This window comes from Podarcis tiliguerta, assembly GCF_965153285.1.
Source record: "Podarcis tiliguerta genome assembly, chromosome: 12".
Lineage (NCBI taxonomy): Eukaryota > Metazoa > Chordata > Lepidosauria > Squamata > Lacertidae > Podarcis > Podarcis tiliguerta.
The window spans coordinates 28,390,934-28,410,198 of record NC_139545.1 but is presented as its reverse complement, the minus strand read 5'-3'; the positions used below and the strand labels follow the sequence as shown (position 1 = coordinate 28,410,198).

Below are 19,265 nucleotides of genomic sequence, written 5' to 3'. Positions count from 1 at the left end.
ACTGTGAGTGAGTGGATAGTCACAATTAAGCAATAAAGCAAAAAGGAAGTCAGTGACTTCCAGATCAAATAGAAGAGGAGGTGTCAGTCAAAGTGCATGTCCTTCCTTTGCATGCAAAAGATCCCTGGTTTAATTCCAGGAAACTACAGATAGGAGGGCAGGGACCAGGTCCCAGTCTGAGATCCTCTATAACAGCTGCCAGTCAACATAGACAATACTGAGCTACATGGTCCAATGGTCTGACTCTGTATGAAGCAGCTTCTTCCCATGCTTCTAATGTGACTGATCTTACAGTAATATCAAGCACGGCTTCTATAGCTGACCTTTGGGCCCAAACAGGTTCATATGGGGGAGAAATTAGGCAGTGGAGCATAACATAATGTCTCCTTTTGTAGTGGGCTTCAATTTGTGTGTTTCAACAACTCTGTGCAGCCTTGTGCATGGGAACCTGCATGCAATTCCCCCAGTTAACTGAGAATGTCATTTCTTCTTTACAGATGGAGGATTGAGGCTGAGTCAACAACTGGCCTGTGGCTACCAAGTGTGGTGTAGTGGTTAAGAGCGGTGGACTCGTAATCTGGTGAACCGGGTTCGATTCCCTGCTCCTCCACATGCAGCTGCTGGGTGACCTTGGGCTAGTCACACTTCTCTGAAGTCTCTCAGCCCCACTCACCTCACAGAGTGTTTGTTGTGGGGGAGGAAGGGAAAGGAGAATGTTAGCCGCTTTGAGACTCCTTCGGGTAGTGATAAAGTGGAATATCAAATCCAAACTCTTCTCTTCTACCAAGCAAGTCCATTGTCCTCTTATGACTTTGATATATTTCTCTGGCTAACACAGTCCCCATTGGACTACTGCACTAGCTCTCATGAGAAACGGGGACATTCATGCTTCTCCATCTTATAAGTTACGTTAATAAAATTTACTGTTGGGATAACCCCATAATTACTTATGTCAAACTAAGGAGAACAAACTGAATCTTAAATAGGTTTATATAGTGTCAAGTCAAACTTCTGTGGCTTGTATGCTTCTTCTATATACCAGACAAAAGTGAAGAATCTTTCAGATAAGCCATGCCAACACAGGAGAGAGAGAGAGAGAGTGAGTGGGGAAACAGAACAGAAATGCCTGAATTTACTGCCCCCTTTCAAAATGCTATGCTGACATATAATTTCCCTATTCTTTGTACCCAAATAATCAAGGTGGCTAGGAATCCAATAAACTTGTAAAATAAGAATAAAAATAACTGCAATGATAGCAACAGCTATCAAATAGCTGGGCGGGGGGGAGACTTGCTGGGAAATGTTTCATAGCCCTTCAACCATAAAATCCGTGAAATTATTTTGGGAAGGCTGTTGTACATTCTGGGCACCACAATAAAAAAGGGTTTTCTCTTATACCTACTCACCATGTATCAAGCAGCAAGGGTGCCAGGAGAAGGGCCCCAGAGGCAGCAGCGAATGGTGTGATGGGATGCCACTGTTCACCTCATCTCCAGTCAGTTGCATTGCTGCTGCTTACCAGGAGGTAAAGTAGGGAGTCAAGGCAGCAGGAAGTTTGGTATACTGGAAATATATGGTCAGGAGCAGAGGATTACCTTAACTAGTGCCTTTGAACCTCCATGACCTTGCGTCACCTCTGCCTCTGGGTAAGCTGCAGTGGTATGACCAAACAGAGGTCTGGTGATCAGTGGCACCCCACCTAAGCCATCCACTGGTGCTAGGAATAGTTGGATATGTCAATTTCAGTTCTCCAATTTTCTAGTATTAAATTCAGTTACATACATTTCCACAGAAATTTGCTATTTTTATTTTAAAAATTCATCAGCATTCTGGTGTGAATTTCTCCTAATAAACAGATTTTTTATTTTTTTTTTTGCATGTAACTTTGCCTAATGTACACATTTTGCCAAGAAAGTTCCCCTAACACATTTCTGAATGCTATCTTCACTAATACTGCATATGCATTTTATGTGACACTTTACGTAAGTATGTAAGTGTATATGCACACATTACTTGGCTGGAGATCTGCATTGAAAAATTCATAGAAGTTCAAATTTTGAAGGTTGACTGTGTTTTGATTTGCTTATTTCAAGGAGTGCAGGTTCGATAGGTTTACCTTTAAATGAGAACTGAATTGAATTCCTTCCCCTTCCCTAGCTAGAGGCAGATTAAAGTACACAAACTGGATCATATGAGGAGAGCCGTTTTTAAGGTACTATGCCATTTATGGCCTTAATGATTAAAAACAGAAAATTGATCTGAATACAGAAACCAACTGTAGATAATAAATATGATGCACTCTGCTGCCTCCAGTAAATATCCTGGTGTTCAAACTTCGAACCAACTGAAATTTCTGGATTGTCTTCCAAGGCAGCCCAATTACAGTAATTTAACCATGAATGACCGAGGCACTGTCTGATTATTCATATCCTAGTCTCTTTCAGGGAAACCAGAAGAAGGAAGGCAACAGTAATAGGAAAAGGGGGCAGGAGAGGAAATCTCAACGATACACAAAAACAAAGGTTTTTGTTGGCCCAACATGTTTTGATATACACGTTTATCAGGATCACTTAAAAAGCAGGTGACTTCCCCCCCCCCCTTTGGGGTGCTCAGTACCAAATGATTTGATTACAGAACTCACTAGAGAACAGTGGTACATATTTCAAAACATGTTGGACCAATAAAATCTTTTTTTGTGCACCCTTGAGATCTCATCGCTCTCCTTTTTTCTAGTTAAGTTACTGCAATGCCTCTACCCGGGTCTGCCTTTGAAGGCACTTTCAGGAATTTCAACTGGCAGCACGAAGAGAGTGTTCACTGACAAAGCACTCTTTGTTTTTATTGCAGTAGTTCAATAACTGAGAAAATATTTTTGTTTTTTGTTAGCAAATGCTGTGCTTGACTAGTGGTGAGGGTGTGAATCATAATTAAAACAAGAATAAAATACATGAAAATATAGTGTTATATGGGATCATTGCAATTTGCATCCACTTGCTAATTAGTCCACCTGTTCAAATACTCCAAATTAAAACCAATTTACTTAGGGCTACGTAAACCCCACAGCTTCTATTAAAGTTTTAATAGAGTATTAATAAATTCAAAAATAATAAGATATGAAAGGAGAAAATATTTATATTTTACACAGCACACTCACAACGACAACTTCCACATTATCTTAGTGTTTTTCCCCAAACAACATCTTGAAGTTGTGACAATGTAGGAACCCAGGATTCACCATTCACCTGAGAGATAAAGGAAATGTCATGCTGTAGGGTAGCCATTTATTGATCTCAGTAGAACTTACTCACAAGTAAATATGTTTAGGGCAATAGATTAGTTTTCAAACACATGAGTTGTGTTCAGCATTTATTGACCTGGCATTTGTTTTAAAATATAATGCACCAGCAAATTTATTTCCTTTTGTTTGTGCAAATGGGACACTTACATGATCTGGCAGCCCATTTATGAAAGTATGCTCTTTTATCAATGAATCTAACTGGACCTTTGCATCTTTACTCAGAAGTAAGTTCCACTGCCTTCAGTATAGCAGCCTTACAATTTCTCACAGGAACATAGTAATCTTTTCCAGAAAATGCACACAAAAGACTCTAATTTCTCTAGTCCTGGATATTTTGACTTCAAAGCCAGCCCAATGTCTGAAAGCAAAGACTCTTAACTACAGAGCCAAACATTTGCTTGCCCAAGAAAAATATACAATTATAATACATTGATCAATCATCCTATTATTTAAATTTTGTCATATTATTGCTATGATCCCAGAATTTTCAGTGTTCTTCATTTGCACACACGGCAGTCTTTTTTAAAAAGTTTGAAGCATCGTATTAATAGACGTAAAATGCTTCAATTAACATGAACATGTTTCTTTCATATATATCCCCCACCCAGCTTTCTGTTGTATGTTTATACAGAAATCTTATACGGGGCAATACTAACAACTGCTAGTATTGTTGCGGCGATCATGCTGTGCTGCAGTGACTCACCATAGAGAATATGCAGAATAAAATTTAACAGGTTCCATTATCAGCTTGATTCAATGATGGTCTAGGAAAACCAGCTTCATTGCTGTGACTAAATCCACCTTAGTACACACTCAGAATTGCCAACTGAAAGAATGAGCAGCAGGACTCTTAATACCTATGAAAAATACAGTTCGGCTGAGTTACTATGCTTAATTCCACTATCTTCTAATCTTTAATCACCCATCTCTTCAAAGGGTTCCTGTATTTTTCTTAGTATTTTAGGAAGCCATTCAAACCCAATATCCTCTGGGGTGCGTGGAGTTTGGAAGAGAGAGATTTCTGGCTGAGCTGGGATGAGCCTGGGCTCAGCCAAAGCCATACAGGCCGAATTCCTTCATCCACAGGGCTGGCCCTATGATGAGGCAGAGTGAGGCAGCTGCCATGTGGTAAAAAGTTGTGACAGCCATGTGGCCTGTACCCCCTATGCTGCTCCCTATGTGGTGGGCTATATCTTCATCTCACCAGTATTGGATTAAGATTAAATTGCCAGTCCAACTGTCTTCTGTATGGGCCTTGGGGGAGGATGCCATCTTGCCTCAGGCAGCAAAATGTCTTGAGCCAGCCCTCTTCATCTTGTTAAGTGTCAGCTCAGCTGGGGCTCAACCAGGTAATCTGAAAGCGGCTGAGCTAAGTCACCAAAAAGGGGTCTTGTATAGGATAGAACAGGGGGAAATTTACTCCCATCCCAAACCCTATTGAGCTTGGTCACATGACCTAGCAATCCAGTGGAAGCTGCACCGTAAAAAGGATGGCATAAGTCAAATTAGTTTAAAGGCTTGTTTCCCCTCTCCAGGCTCAGGTTGGCTCAGCAGCCAGTTGCCCTGCTCCTGAATGGAGTTTGGAATGTGCTGGGTCCCTACTCTTTTGGATTGCTCTGCCCATTAAAAAGACAAAGGCATTTGTGATAAGTCTATCAGAACTCCTTCGAGATCAGAACACAAAGGTCTATTAAACTGAGAGGTTATGTCTATTATTTAAGATGCACAAAGCTGAAATCAAGGACATTTTTTTTTTTTAAAAAAAAAAGTTGTTTCTAATTTAATATGTTGCTTACATGACATAGGGAAGTGTTTATAGTTTCCTTGGTTACGGGAGATCAATAGCAAAGAGCAATTATAAATCAAAATCCTCCAGTGTCTTTTTTCCAGAAAGCACAGCATGGAAACCATGAAGGACAGCTTTGATAATTAAAAACTGAAGACAAGCATAGAACAGAGTTACAGCACAATGCTAACCATGTCTACTGAGAAGTAATTCCTATTCCATTCTCCCAGGTAACTGGACTCAGGACTGCAGCCTAAGGGAACAATCCCCAAACCACGCTACTGCAGGAGGGTTCTGCTGCCATGAAAGTCCTCGCTGAACTTGCTGAAAGCACAGGCAGTCAGGAAGCTACCACCTGCAAAAGTCAGTAGAAACCACCAACCCACTCAACAAAACAGGTCATTATGGAGTCAAGGAAGAGCTGGCAGTAGATCTACTGGTTCAAAAGCTAGCCCATAACCAGGTGATGACCCTGGCAAAATCTCCTTTATTTTTGAGAACAGAAATGAAAAGAATGGTCTCACTCCCTGCTTCCAGCAGAGATGTTTTAAAAACTATCCATATATTCCTTTCTATGCCATGACCACTTTAGCCTATTTTGAAACTCTTTCTTAGAGGAAGAAACATCTGCTGAATTGTGCACATCCATTTATTTACTAGATTTAAACACATGCACATTGCAATAATACTCAAACTAGAAATAACAAGAAGTTTCTTTATGGAAGTCTTGATGTGTAACTACATTGTTTCCACCTGTATACACACAGAGAAAGCTACTAGATTTCAATCCCATGACAAACTTTGGAGATTTTTAAATACATTGTTGACGATGAGCTACACAGCACAATTTTTCTCCTTTTAAGGGAGTAATGTGGTAGGCTCAATTTCTTGTGCAAATTGTAGTTCTCTTGTCAATGCTGAAAATTATTATAGACCCACTGATTTACTATCTACCTGGAGAGGGGAGATTATTAGTGGCTGGATGTACAACCTCTTGAGGGGTCAAGAATAGAACTGTACAAATATGTGGATAACTCGCTAAGAACAGCACCTGCATTTAGTGGTGCATAGTATTTTCACTCATATTCATTTTCAGTGTACTTAAGTTAGTCGTGCTCCTTGATTCTACTCTGATTATGACTTACTTGGGTACAACCTTGCATGTGTATTTATTAGTTTTTCCTCCTGTCACACCAGAAAGAAGTTTCTTATTAGCAAAATCTTTTCCTTTTAATGCTTATTTGGCTTCCAGGGTAATTTCCCTGGGTGGTATTAGTTGAATCCAAGTATGTTCTTCGGAAGTTGGCTTCAAGCACCAGGCCTGCTGGCAGACATGTTACGAAGATGTCTGCAAACGTGACATGAAGGTTGGCAACCCTGCCATGTGAGAATCTCTTGCAGACAACCGCGGCGCCTAGAGACAGTCAGTTGGGTCATGCCTCCATAGCAGTGACCAGAGGAGGAATGACTGCTGGGAGGAGAGCAAAGAGAAAAAGCACCATGGTACATCTGCAGTAGCACAACTGGGCACCTTCATCTGCCCCCAGCTACAATAAAACATGTTTTCTCCTGTACTAGTATCTACAGCCACAGCAGGCACTGTAACCTTCCAACAGTTTGACTTCACCCCCAAAGGTGCAATCCCTCCTGTCTCCCAAGACAGATGGATGCCAACCAAATTTTAGTTATAATGAGACCATTAAAAAAAATATCTTGCAATATCTGTCAAAAAAACAGCATGAGCTGCGGTGGAGTAGATCCAAATGGGAAAGGATAGCTACTGAAACTAATTCAAATATCCTGGTTTCCTTGCTGTTCTTCTACTGTTTTAAAGGGGTTCTGCAACTTCTGTAAAAGCTGCTTTAATGCTGGCAGACTGAATGATAGGAGGCACAGGCCCCTTCTACTGTAAACAACCGTGGGTTACACGCTCATTAGGAATATACAAACATTAAGCTTTGGAGTTAAAGTCTTTTTACTACTGCCACTGCATAATTACTAGCACGTTTTAAAATAATATTCTGCAGTAAAGAAAATAAATAAACTCTCCACCCTTATTCTCCTGGCTCACCTCAACTCCTACCGCTATTCTCCACCTGTTGCTGAAACTGAAGGCATATCCCAGGTTCACTAAAGCTGCAATCCCAACAGGATCTCCATCTAAAATAAACTTGTTTATAAATATTGGGTTTAATAGCAGAAGGAAAGGACCATCCTGTGTTTTCTGCACCCGTGTACCCAAACAGAACCCCTAAGTCTGACAACTAGGTTCAGTACTGAAAGTCAGATAAACTCTTTCCTACTTTACTCGCTTTCGCATGGCTAAGTCAGTTTACTGCATTAAAATATATTAAAAATGAAGAGCTTCATCAGACTTATTTTTTGGAACCATATGAATAATAAATCCCAAATATGGTCTTTCATCTAGTACAGAAAACTGGCCCTTGCATACCCAGTGGGGAGAAGTGGCTGTTGCCCCTCTTCTTCCCCTTATATCACCAACTGCTATTGAGGATAATTCCTGATCTCTGAGCAAACCTCATGTATGCCAGTAGGTTTGCTCAAAACAGCAACCTATTTGCAGTTGCTAACATTATTTGCCGCAATCCGCGTAAGATTTTCTTCTGAGCACAAAGCAAGCGGATAGAGTTGCATTTAAGCAGCTGCTGCTTACTATGGTTGACTGTTCAACTTGGCTTTTATATGATGGTTGGATGGAAAGAGTACAAGGTAAAATAAAATTCATTGTTTTCATTATGTTCAAAATGCAGTGGAAACTATTTGTAATGGTTAGAAACTGGCCTATATAGCAGATTCCCCCCTCCCCCCGAATTTTCTAATTTTTTTTAATTAAAAAAAAACACTGCAATTTATCCTGACCCTAAAAATATTAAAGAATGCTCAATTTGCTATGGTTCTATTTTCGCTTGCCAACATGACAACGGATAAAGAGAAGTAAGGATAAAACAAAAGGAATTTAAATTGTAAATGATAAGCCTAAAATTATTCTGGGCCAGGAGTATATATAAAATTATACTGTACCACTGTAAAGGTACACATTTTTCTTTAATTACCAGTATGTTTTAAATGTGCAATTGTCTCAATGCAACTTTGCTTGGGTGTGTTACTAGCCATTTCAGATTAAAGATGGAGACTTATTGGCAGTTAAAGGCATTTTACTACAAGACAAACCCAAACTAGATAAGCATTCGAATTCTATAATGCATAAAAACAGAAAGTAATTTGAAGTATCAACACATAAGCAAAACTTAACTTCCCTTTGTCTTATATGGTCTCATACTGAACTAAGTAATCTCGTACTGTTTGCACAGGCCGTGTATTATCTCCTACCCTGATTTGTAAAATTAAGTTCAGTTGAAATCCATGTACGTACTATTCTTCCAAGCAAATGAGATTATACAGCATAATTTTTACTCAAGTTTACTGAGAAGTAAGGATCCTTCCAGACCGGCATTGTTTGCAGGTGAGATTCAGTTCCATACTGGCAAATTTAGCTTACTCAATTATAGTGGATCGGGAAGTCTTCCACAACATATCCTTTCCCCTGAAATATCAGACCTTCTGCAATAAGGAAAGTGTTGGGGAAATGCATTGGAGAGTGTGGGATAACACTTGTTTTGGTGCAACATCATCTAACCTCCTAGTAAACAAATCACAAAGAATGCTGAATAAACAAGTCATCTGGAAGCAGTATAGTCCAACGGAATGCAGTGAGGGCTATTCTCTAGTAAGTGCATTCAGAAGACAACCTAAAAGTTTTTAAAATTAAAATTCCAAAAGTATTTTAATGCACTTCAATTATTTTAAAGCTGTTTTGATGTATCATAGGGAAAAGTCAGAAAAGCACGCAACTTGTTTTTAGTACCTGCATATGCTTTTGAACTGTGCTTTTTTAAAAATCAAAGTTTCTTACACCACATTATAAGACAAGGGACATGGTGGTTAGATGTTGAAACTAAATATAAAAAAAAATCCTATGTATAAATGCAAACAGCCTAATTCAACCCAGTGCTCTCCTGAGGTTCCACAATTCCCATCGTCCCTGATTACGGGGCTGTGCTACTTGGAGCTGATGGGTGTTGTCATCTAACAAAATCTGGAGAATACGAGGTTGAGGAAGACTGCTCTAGAGTATGTCTCAAGTTGTTCTTTGGAAAGTAGTGGGTTTTATCACTCACACAGCATAGTTCCAAGTGTGATCGCGCTGTGTTCAAAATAAGTGAGCACAGAATTGCACATTGATTCAAAAAACACTTCGTACTAAAATGATCTTATCTTCTAATGCGTAATTATAATATTCATGAAAAGCATTAGAAAAATATACTGTAAATAAAAATGTCTTGTTTAGAAACTTAAACTAATACAGTGGTACCTCAGGTTACAGACACTTCAGGTTACAGACTCCACTAATCCAAAAATAGTACCTCGGGTTAGGAACGTTGCTTCAGGATGAGAACAGAAATTGTGTGGCTGCGGCGGTGCAGCGGCAGTGGGAGGCCCCATTAGCTAAAGTGGCAACTCAGGTTAAGAACAGTTTCAGGTTAAGAGTGGACCACCGGAACAAATTAAGTTCTTAAGCCAAGGTACCGCTGTATAGCATTTCATATTTTCATATTAAGAATAATTGCACTATAATTATAAGCATATTCAAAGTAATATTCTTTGCCTTTAAAAGCAGGCACTTGTGTTTTGACTCACAGAAAGAAACTCCAACCCTAAATGTGTCCATCCTAACCTAGAGCTCCATTCAATATACATATAAAGTTCAAGGAAACATGCAGTTTCCACTTTCAGGAGCTCCGACTTATCACAGAGGCGCACACTCTGATAGGTGTTTCATACTATTCTAAATGGGAAATCCCTTCCTTGCATGTTTCAGAGTTCCATACGCCTAGCAGAATACTCACACATACAATGTGCTACTAGAAATAAGTGCTACTGTAATCAATGGGCTTTATTTTCATATCCCACGTTTTGGATTTGGGTTAGTAGGGCTGGCCCGATGCATTTAGCTGCCTCAGGTGGGACAGCAAGTTCCCCATCCCCATCAGGGTTGACCAAGTTATTTTGCTACTTGAGGCAGAAGCTCCCATAAGCCCCTTTCAGCTTCCCCGGCAATAACAACACATAATAGGAGGCTGCCTAATGGTAGGATTTGTATTTGGCCCTGTATTTGTAGGAATTGTTTTAAAGTTACTATGTTATCAGCGAAATATTTGATTAATCTAATTACGCCAAAGTTTTGGCCCGAATCAACGATACAGTCATATCTGTTTAGAATCCTACAGCAAAACGCAGTAAAGCATCGCTCCCTCTCTCTTTCTTTGTGATAACTAGTTTACTTTGGGCTCATGTATATTGGAAAGCAACCCCGAAGACTACAGGAAAAGCTACTTTTGTATTCAGGGAAATTTTCAAAAGCAGCTTGTAATAATATGGTGTTGTAGTCTGCTGCTCAAAAGGGGGGGAGTGGGGGGGGAATACCACTGGGCACACATATGGCCTTGGCTGGGGTTAAAAGAACTAATTTAGGTATGCCAAAGGCTGGGACATGTGGGGATTTTAATTTCTTCTTCTTCTTTGAGCACCAGACCACCCATTGTGCCATATAAAATGTGCTTTTAAAAGTCCCCTTAATTTCAAAAGTGGTTTGCCATTTGGTATGGGGAGGTGATGTTTGAGAAACACAAGCCCAATGTCCCCCATGAGAACACAGAATGAGTTGTGCTATTCTTTGGATTCTAGCTCTTAAGATGCGCCTATATCGCATCTTTGGTTCCTGGCCTGTAGGATTCGGTGTTTTTGTTCAAGATGAATGATATTTTGATAATAATAAAAAAAACAAGCATAATGAACAGATTACCTCTGTCTGAAAGAAAAACACACATAGTAAATATATTGTGCTTGTACTGTAGAAGCATGCTGAAAAGTTTGAGAACTCAGATGAATCCTTTATGCTATGTGTATGCATACGTGTGTATATACACCAAAATGCTTTGTAGAGTAATCATTAAAAGCAACAAAAAAATCACACTATTAGCAGGCATTTATCAAATCATTTTCTCATAAGTGATATTTTTAATAAGTACGCTGGTACATGTATTTTTAAAGGCATTTCTTGGAAATTATCGCAAATATTTTGGAAGTAATCCATCAAATGCTACCACTGCACAATGTTTGGAGTTTATGCAAGACTCCAGGTCACTTAATTCAAATTGTGCAACAGTAGTATGTACCAGGTTCTAAACAGATTATTACAGAATTATCAGTCATTGATTCCAATGGATTTAAGGATACCTAATTCTGTGTGGTGTTAGGATAGCATGTGGTTGTTTAAGCTTGGATCTCAAGTTTGCAAAATAGTTTGTGAACATGGAAAAAATAGTTTCATCATTATTTTAAATAATTAAGAAGCTTTCCCAAATAGCTATAATGGGGAAAAAATCCTACTGATGCCAATGGAAAATAAGTAAGGAAATGTGTTTATTCATCAGTTAATAATGTAGGGAAGTCTAGAATCAAGGTATATGGAAGTGATCAGCAAAACTTACAATATGCAGAGGATATTTTATAAACCTTCCTTGTTATCATTTGTTTACTTTTGAAATTAATATATTTAATATTTCTGAATATTAATTTCTCCTTCCATATCACCCTTCCTCAAATTCTTAGTTGGCACAGCATTCAACAGTTTGCAAATGCCTAATTTTGTTGCCTGTATTAAATGAATTCTAAGAACAGACTTGGAGACTTTTATTTATTTATTTTTAAAATGTTTTTTTCAACATGCATTTTTTTAAATATGTAACTGTTATTGTTCAAAATGCTATCAAATAATATTTCCTTTTTTTAAAAAAAAAGTATTTCCATATTCTTGCTGTATAAAATTGCTTTCTTATTACATTTAGCCATTCAAGTCTCCCTGATAATATCTGATATTTAAGAAGCTCTAAGGACAGCTTATCAGGTGGGTCAAGAAGCAGTCCAAAATAAATAATAAAATGATTTACATTTCAAACTCCATCTTGTTACTTGCAAGGCAAGAAGCACTGAATTAAACAGGCCTGGCTTCATTATAAAGTGCAAGTCCTTTGTAAAAGTGGATTGCTTGTATTCATCTCTAACTATAAACTACATTTTAATCAACAGTGAAATAAAGATAAGTGTAGACAGAAAGCTAGAGATGAAAATTGTTTGATACACTGTAGCATACGTAAGGATTCATTTTGCATGACAGAGCAAATAAATAAATGTTAAATAAAATGAATAAAGGCTTCTACTTGGCCATTGTTATCCTCATTAACATAGGTGAATTAACCCCCGCATTTAAATTTAAATTTGTTTGCAACATATACCCACAATTATTACACAAACGCTCAGCACTACAGTGTTGAATTCAGAGGTTTTGATAAGAAAGAGGTGCAGTGATGGACAACACAGATCATTTAAAAGGAAAGAAGTTAAACTGATTAAAGATTGTTGTTTTTCTCATGCTAGGTTATATTACATCAGCGAAAGATACTATCAAAAGCGAGCTGCTGCGGACACATGGAGGAACTGTCAGCAGTTGTCTGCTAGTTTTGATGACTGAATTTCCCATCATGATATCATGTACAGATCATGTTGGAAACAGATGACAGTTTCCTGTGATGCTACTGCAATCAGTCAAATACAAAGGTCCTTATAACCTGTTGAAAGTCAATACAAGACAAGGGCAAGATTTAAGTCTATTCATTGCTCTGCAAAGGTACCTACTGTTGCAAGTTATAACTACCAGTGTACCAAAACACAAACGCTTTACTTTTGCTACTGATAGGGTTTCTAATGGAAGAAAAATTTGTACAACAGCGATGCCAGATGAAGAAAATTACTTACAATTGTTCATTGTCAGTACCACTGTAAATACACGCAGATACATTTTGGGAAAGACTCTACTGAGTTCTTTGGGATATAGAGGTTCTAACAAATGCAATGGTCTAATTCATGCCTGTTTAGAATCTAACCTTAGGAATTGCCCTAGTTATTTGTACATAAAAATTTTCTAACGTACAAGCGTGATAGACATATGTATAGGTATTAATCCACAGGCGTTCAAGTTTCAAAGAAAATGAAATAGCAATTTGAAATCTAATCTCTATTCGTATGCGAAAGTGACCCCCACAAAAATCATTATTTCAATTATGTCAGAAAGATACACTAATTTGAAGCAGAAAACAAAAATATATAATTTACATATACTGAATAAAATTCTGCCAAAAAACCTTTTGAAATGTTCAAAACTATGTAACTGGACTAATTTAAAATTGGTATTTGCCATCCATTGTTAAGCATGTTTTGTTACATATACTGTTCTGAAATAAGCCGTGATGGCTTCATTTGTATAATGAAGTCTATGATAGTGAAGAATTTCAATAATTTAGATAAATTTATGCCAGCATTCTTATACACATTACTGGGAAGTCAGCTTCACCGAATTGCTTTTTCTAGGTAATGTTTGATATGACATGGATCTAATGCTGTAATCCTAAACAGTATTCCTGTTCCTATGAATATATTTAGGATTGTGTTTTACTTTGGGTTAATTGTATTACAGAATATTACTCACTGCAACTCAACTTTAAATATATGAGTTTTTGGATTTCAATAACAGCTAAATATTAATATTTTCCTTGAATTGTGATGAGCTGTTTTCTTAACATTTTGCATTGTATGAAGTTTTCCTTCTTATTCTTCTGCCAATTAAAAATTATTTCTCCTTGAAATAATAATAATAAATTACCAACTTAAACATGTGAAAAAAATTAATTAATCACTCTTTATATAAATATACAATTTCTGTTTGCAGATAATTCAGTGTTCTCAGATCAACAAGACCTTTTCCTCATAAATCGCAAGATAGAAATAATAAGAAACTACAACACTGTAAAATAATTGGCAACGAAAATTGCTCAAAAAGGATATAAAACTACAAAATGTAGACAATTTCAAGTATGAGTTTTCTACTACTTATTCTAGCAATTATAAATGACACGAGACAAGGTCAAGGCTTTCCTTGTGAACTTTTCATACTGTCTGAACACGCCTATTACTTTCTCTTTCTAAGCATTGCTTCATTTATCTTCCTGTGTGTGTGTGTGTGTGTGTGTGTGTGTGCATGTGTGCGCACAAGCACATCTTACCTTTAGCAGTTTTACTATGGGACTGACATCTTTCATTTCTAGCTTCCCACTTGGAATTTTGTAGCATATTTAAATCATTTTACAGAATCACAGAATTTGTTGTAGAAGATATGCAATCCAGATAAATGCACATGTCAAATGTAGCTTTAAAACTATAGGACGTATAAAATAAACTCTGAAGTGAATGGAACTTCCATGTAAATGCATCTGATCACAGAATACCACTAAATTTAAATATATTGAATTTACTTTCAAGTAAATGTCTTAAGAACTGAAATGTAATTGCAGAAATTCTACACTTTTTGCTTTACATTGTTATTGATCAAAATTGAAATTCACTTCTATTTCTTCCTAAATAATGCTTTATGCTCTTTATACAAGACTATGTACGGTATAAAAAGTGGCATTTATTGTGGGTATTTAAATAGTATACATATTATTCAGTTTATAGTCTCTACCTGAAGAAGTTGCACTATGTGTGTGATATAATTTACATTGTATCTATTACACAAGTAGTACTGTAAACATCTGAAACATCTACTTCTAATTTATCAGTTTATGTGCTTTTCAGAGGCAGGACTCTCATTTTATACATAAAACTGTTTACATATTTGTGTGCGACCCTCTTAATCCATAAAACCAACCCAAAAGAATAACTACAAACTTCTTCCAGGGATAGAACTTGCATGGTTCAGTTATATATTAGGCAGCCCTAAAGAGAAACGGGCTCCATGACTGCTCGTGGCGCTTCTTCCAAAAGCGCGCAGCAGCCTGCGACTCTGAACTGGAGGGAAACAAAAATCTGGGGAAAGGAGGACTGAATGGAAACCCTGGTGTCAGAGATGCACACGCTAATCCGGATTCCGAAGCGAGTCTCTCCACCCCGCCCCGCCGGCCAACGATTTTATGGTCCACCACCTGATGGTCCCTGCATCTCTCTGCCCGCGATGAAAGGTCTAGAAGGCGATGCGAAGCGCTCTCCGCGTCTCCCCAAAAGGTGACTTAACCTCACCAAAGGAGCGCACCAAAGATGAGGCCACTTTCTTCGCCAACAGCCCGATCCACCTGGGGGGTGGGTTTCCCCTTTTCGACCCCCGACCCCACCCACCTACCCACCCAAGAAAAGACACGAGGGGCGCGCTTACCTGAGCTGTCGCTTTTCCGCTTGCCCGCGCGCTTCTCGGTTTCCACCGGGGACAGCGCCTGCCTGCCATAATCTCCCGGAGCGCACGCCGCTCCCGTCGGGGTGCTGGTCCCCAGGCTGGATGAGTTCGAGCACAGTCCCGGGGGGCTACTGCCCAGCTCCGGGGGTCCACCCGAGTCGGGCTGCAGGCACAGGCTGTGCCTGGCCGAGGCGGAGGGCGGCGGAGGGGGAGGCGGCGGCGGCGGCGAAGCCATCTGCGGAATGTGCCAGTTCGTCTGCAATGGCTGGTGTTGCTGCTGCTGCTGCTGCTGCGCCTGGTGGTGGTGGTGATGGTGGTGGTGATGGTGGTGCCCGCGGTGATGCTGGCTGCCGAACATGCCCTCCTCGCTGGGGTATCCCGCGATGATGCAAGAGGAGGCCGAAGGCGAGAGCTCCGGGTAGGACATGTGGTCGGAGCGGCCGTGCAGGGCGAGCGCCGACTGCGAGAAGGGGTGCAAGCCCTGGCCCGGGGCATGGTGCGGGCTGCGCAGGCAGCCGAAGAGCGTGTGATCCATGGCGGCGCGCAAGGCGGCCCCGCTGCCCAGGGAAGCCCGCGGTTCAAGAGGCGCCGGGGCGCTGCGCTCTCCTCCCAGCCAGCCACCCCCCAAGCCACCAGATGCCGCCGCCGCCGCCGCTGCGCGCTCGCCAATAATCCAGGGCTTGTGCGCCCGAGCGGGGCCTCGATCGGATGCTCCCGATCGGCGCGCTGTCCGCCGGCGGCAGAAAGGAGGTGGTCCCGCGCAAGTGCTCCGAGGGGGAAGCGGCTCGCCGAGGTTATAAATACAGGAGTGTGTAACGTGAGCCGGGGGCTGGCTTAGCGGCGGCGCGGCGGCACTGACCACATGCGAGCTGCCTCCGCGCGCCAGCCAGCCCAGCGGCCGCCCGCCCGCGGCTCCCCTCGCCCTGACCCCGGCTCAGCCTCAGAGGCGCGATCGGGAGGCAGGGCGAGCTGCGGCTAAGAGGGAGCCCCGGGCAGGGACAGGGGGGACCCGCTTCCGCCCAGCGTCGCCGCTCCTCCGAGGCAGAGGGGGCCAATGGGGCAGCTGCTCCGGCCAGGGTCCCTCCTTCCGCCCCTTTGGCCCGGAGGGAGAGCGCAGATGAGCAGGTGCCACAAGGAGGAGGTTACTACTCCCTATATCTGGGGGGTACAGCCATCGAAGGGAGGGTGGGACTCAGCCACTGGCGTAGGCAAGGAGGGGGCCAACTGCCTCCACCCCTATATCTAGTAAATCAATAAAAATACTGCTCCCCGCTAACATAAATCCTGGCTACGCCCATGGACCCAGTCTGGCAGGCCAGGATGCGGAAGCCAAGAGGAGAGAGCCAGGATCTCCCTCCGGACAGCCGCCCAGTGCAAAATGGGATTGGGCCTTTGCGCAAGCAGCCGCCTGCCATGACTTTTTTGGTCCACATCTTCTCTCTGGGGGAGAGGATAGGGCTTGCTGGGAGTGGGGCTGGCGGGCAGCAAGATGCAGCATCTCCCGGGGCGGCCTTGCTGGGCCTGCTCCCTCTTAACAGGAGACCAGGACGCGCGGCCTCTTCTTCCCCACTGGCTTGCCCGCTCTCAGCCGCTCACCTGCACTTCCCCATCGAGCCAGCCTCCCTTGCCAGGCCAACCCACAAATAAAGTGGCCGTGTGAAGAGGCTGCCGAGAGCAGCCGGTGTCCCCCTTGGCTCATTTGCCTGCGCTCTCCCTTTGAACAGTAGAAGACGGCACACGGTGGAGGAAGTTGCAGGGGCGCTTCCTACGAGGAGTGCGCCCTCAGTCCCATGTGCGCCCGCTTTCACACCCACACAAGGCGTCCCAAAGTTCCCCACGGGGGAGTCTGTAGCTGGTGGCACTTCAGCAGACCAGTGCTGGGGCCTGACCAGCTGGCCTATGGTCCTGATCCTAGCCCTGCTGAGAGGACACTTAGAAATCTGCAACAGGCAGCATTATCCGCTACAGAGTACCCATTTCACATTGTCAAGGGTTTTATTTGTGCTTTTCTTATCTTTTGAACCAAGCTGAGATCTTTGGATAAAGGGCGGTATATAAATCTAATAAATAAACAATGGCAGACAAATCCATAGAAATAACACAATATCTGCCTTTGGGTTTAGAATCTAAGAAAACATGGCGAAAGGAAAAGGGGGTGAGGAGGGAAGAGGCAAACAAGCAAACTCAGGCATCAAATTCTTAATGTTACAAAATTCTTATAATGATGAGCTTGGATGGAAGTTTTGTGCTACACAACCTCACATATATATCCTGTGTCTTAAAAAAAACAGGATGGAGGATGCCACATGAACATACAATGTTAACATCTACCATTATATGCTTTGTTGGCTAATAAAACTCTGTCTCTGTCATCCCCTCAACAGGATTTCAAAATTAATCTCTCTAGTGCAGTATGTTGGCTGGTTCCCCATCCTCACACTAGTTAATTTGCAATATGGGGAAAGCAACATAATCCGGGGGTTATAAGGAATACTGAAATAAGGTATGTGATCTGTGCTAAACAAATGTTGAGGTTCTCCCCTCCTGGCTAAATATTAGACTTCTCCCTCCCCTCCAATAGATGTGGGTGCTCACACAATGGCTGTAGAACATGTACCAAGGATGGATTTATATGAAGTAAGGTTGTGCTCTGTTTGCCCCACTCTTTTGGCCAAACAGCATTTGTCACAAAGGATACACGAAATGTAAGCTTGATCTGAAGTGATGCTAATGTTGAATAGGGGCACTCTATTTGGAAGTGAATGAAGTTACATCCTTTTGTCAGCCCTTAGGAGCCTGAATGTGTATATATCAATAAAGTGGGTTGTCTCTAACTACCGCTGAGAAGAGGCATCATCCCAGTATCACTCTGGAGCTTTTAATTGTTTCTCCAGGACATGGATAACTTGGGCTGTATATATGAAAAGTAGATTCTTGAGAACAAGACTTTCCTCCAAATCAGCATGCTTTTTGCACTTGCATGTCTCTCAAGAAATGCTTTGACTGAGTGAAGGGAAAACTTATCAGATGGACTAGAATCAAAGTTCACAGCAGAGCCCAATGTAACTTTTTTTTAAAAAAAGTTTGTGTCATCTCCCTCTTTCACTTCTTCAATTGGGGCATTTTCAACAAAGCTAAAAGACTCCCTGTTTGGGCCAATGTGGGGGCCAAGCCTCAGGCCTATTTCAACAAAGTGAATACATTTCAATATGGCAAACAGCTGGTGATCACTTGCTTTATTGAGCAATTGCAGGTGTGGAGAATTCATTTTATGCTACCCATTACTTGATTACCATCTTGATGGGCGTCAGCTCTGTGACTGGAGATTACGAATTTAGTGGCACAAAGCTGTGAGCAGGTTTCTCTGAGGCAAATTCTCCGCCTGCGAAAGTATTCTTAGAGTTGCCTGATCCTAAGAGATAACTGTGGCCACCTGAATCAGTTCGCTGGCTATCAAACTGTGTAGGCTAGGGACCAACTGACAACATATGAATCCTTCAGATACTTGACACCACCCCGCTTTCCCCTTGTAAATTTAGGTCTGTCTCTAAAATAGCTAACCCACCCACGGGATCCAGGTAAGATCTATTGACATTAGATAGGTCCAAACAGTATGGTGATCACCTCACAAAGGTGGAACTGCCTTTCCCTAGAGCTCTTTACAAAGAAAAGAAGAAACTTTTGGCAGATGAGCCTTAAGCAGAAGGGAAGTTTCAGGATCTGAGCGCTTGAATACTTCAGCTTGATTTGGGACTGCTTCGAAGGGCTAGAAATAAATATGTGGAGGAATAAATAAACGCGGATGGAGGAAACAGAAA

At 41.3% G+C, this 19,265-nt stretch overlaps 1 protein-coding gene and 1 long non-coding RNA gene across 2 annotated transcripts in view; one reads left to right on the top strand and one right to left on the bottom strand.

Annotated features, from left to right (window-relative positions):
- The window catches only part of MEOX2 (mesenchyme homeobox 2), a 68,241-nt gene extending 51,662 nt beyond the window's left edge, over positions 1-16,579 (bottom strand). The window contains exon 1 of the mRNA XM_083405509.1: positions 15,430-16,579. Coding sequence (XP_083261635.1) covers positions 15,430-15,982 — 553 coding nt within the window. The 5' untranslated portion in view covers positions 15,983-16,579. The remainder of the gene's footprint in view (positions 1-15,429) is intronic.
- On the top strand, positions 5,325-12,622 carry LOC310660664. The gene is made up of 3 exons (XR_014503590.1): positions 5,325-5,447; positions 12,014-12,072; positions 12,603-12,622. It is a non-coding gene; the product is annotated as an uncharacterized lncRNA (long non-coding RNA).
- Positions 16,580-19,265: the final 2,686 nt, after the last annotated feature.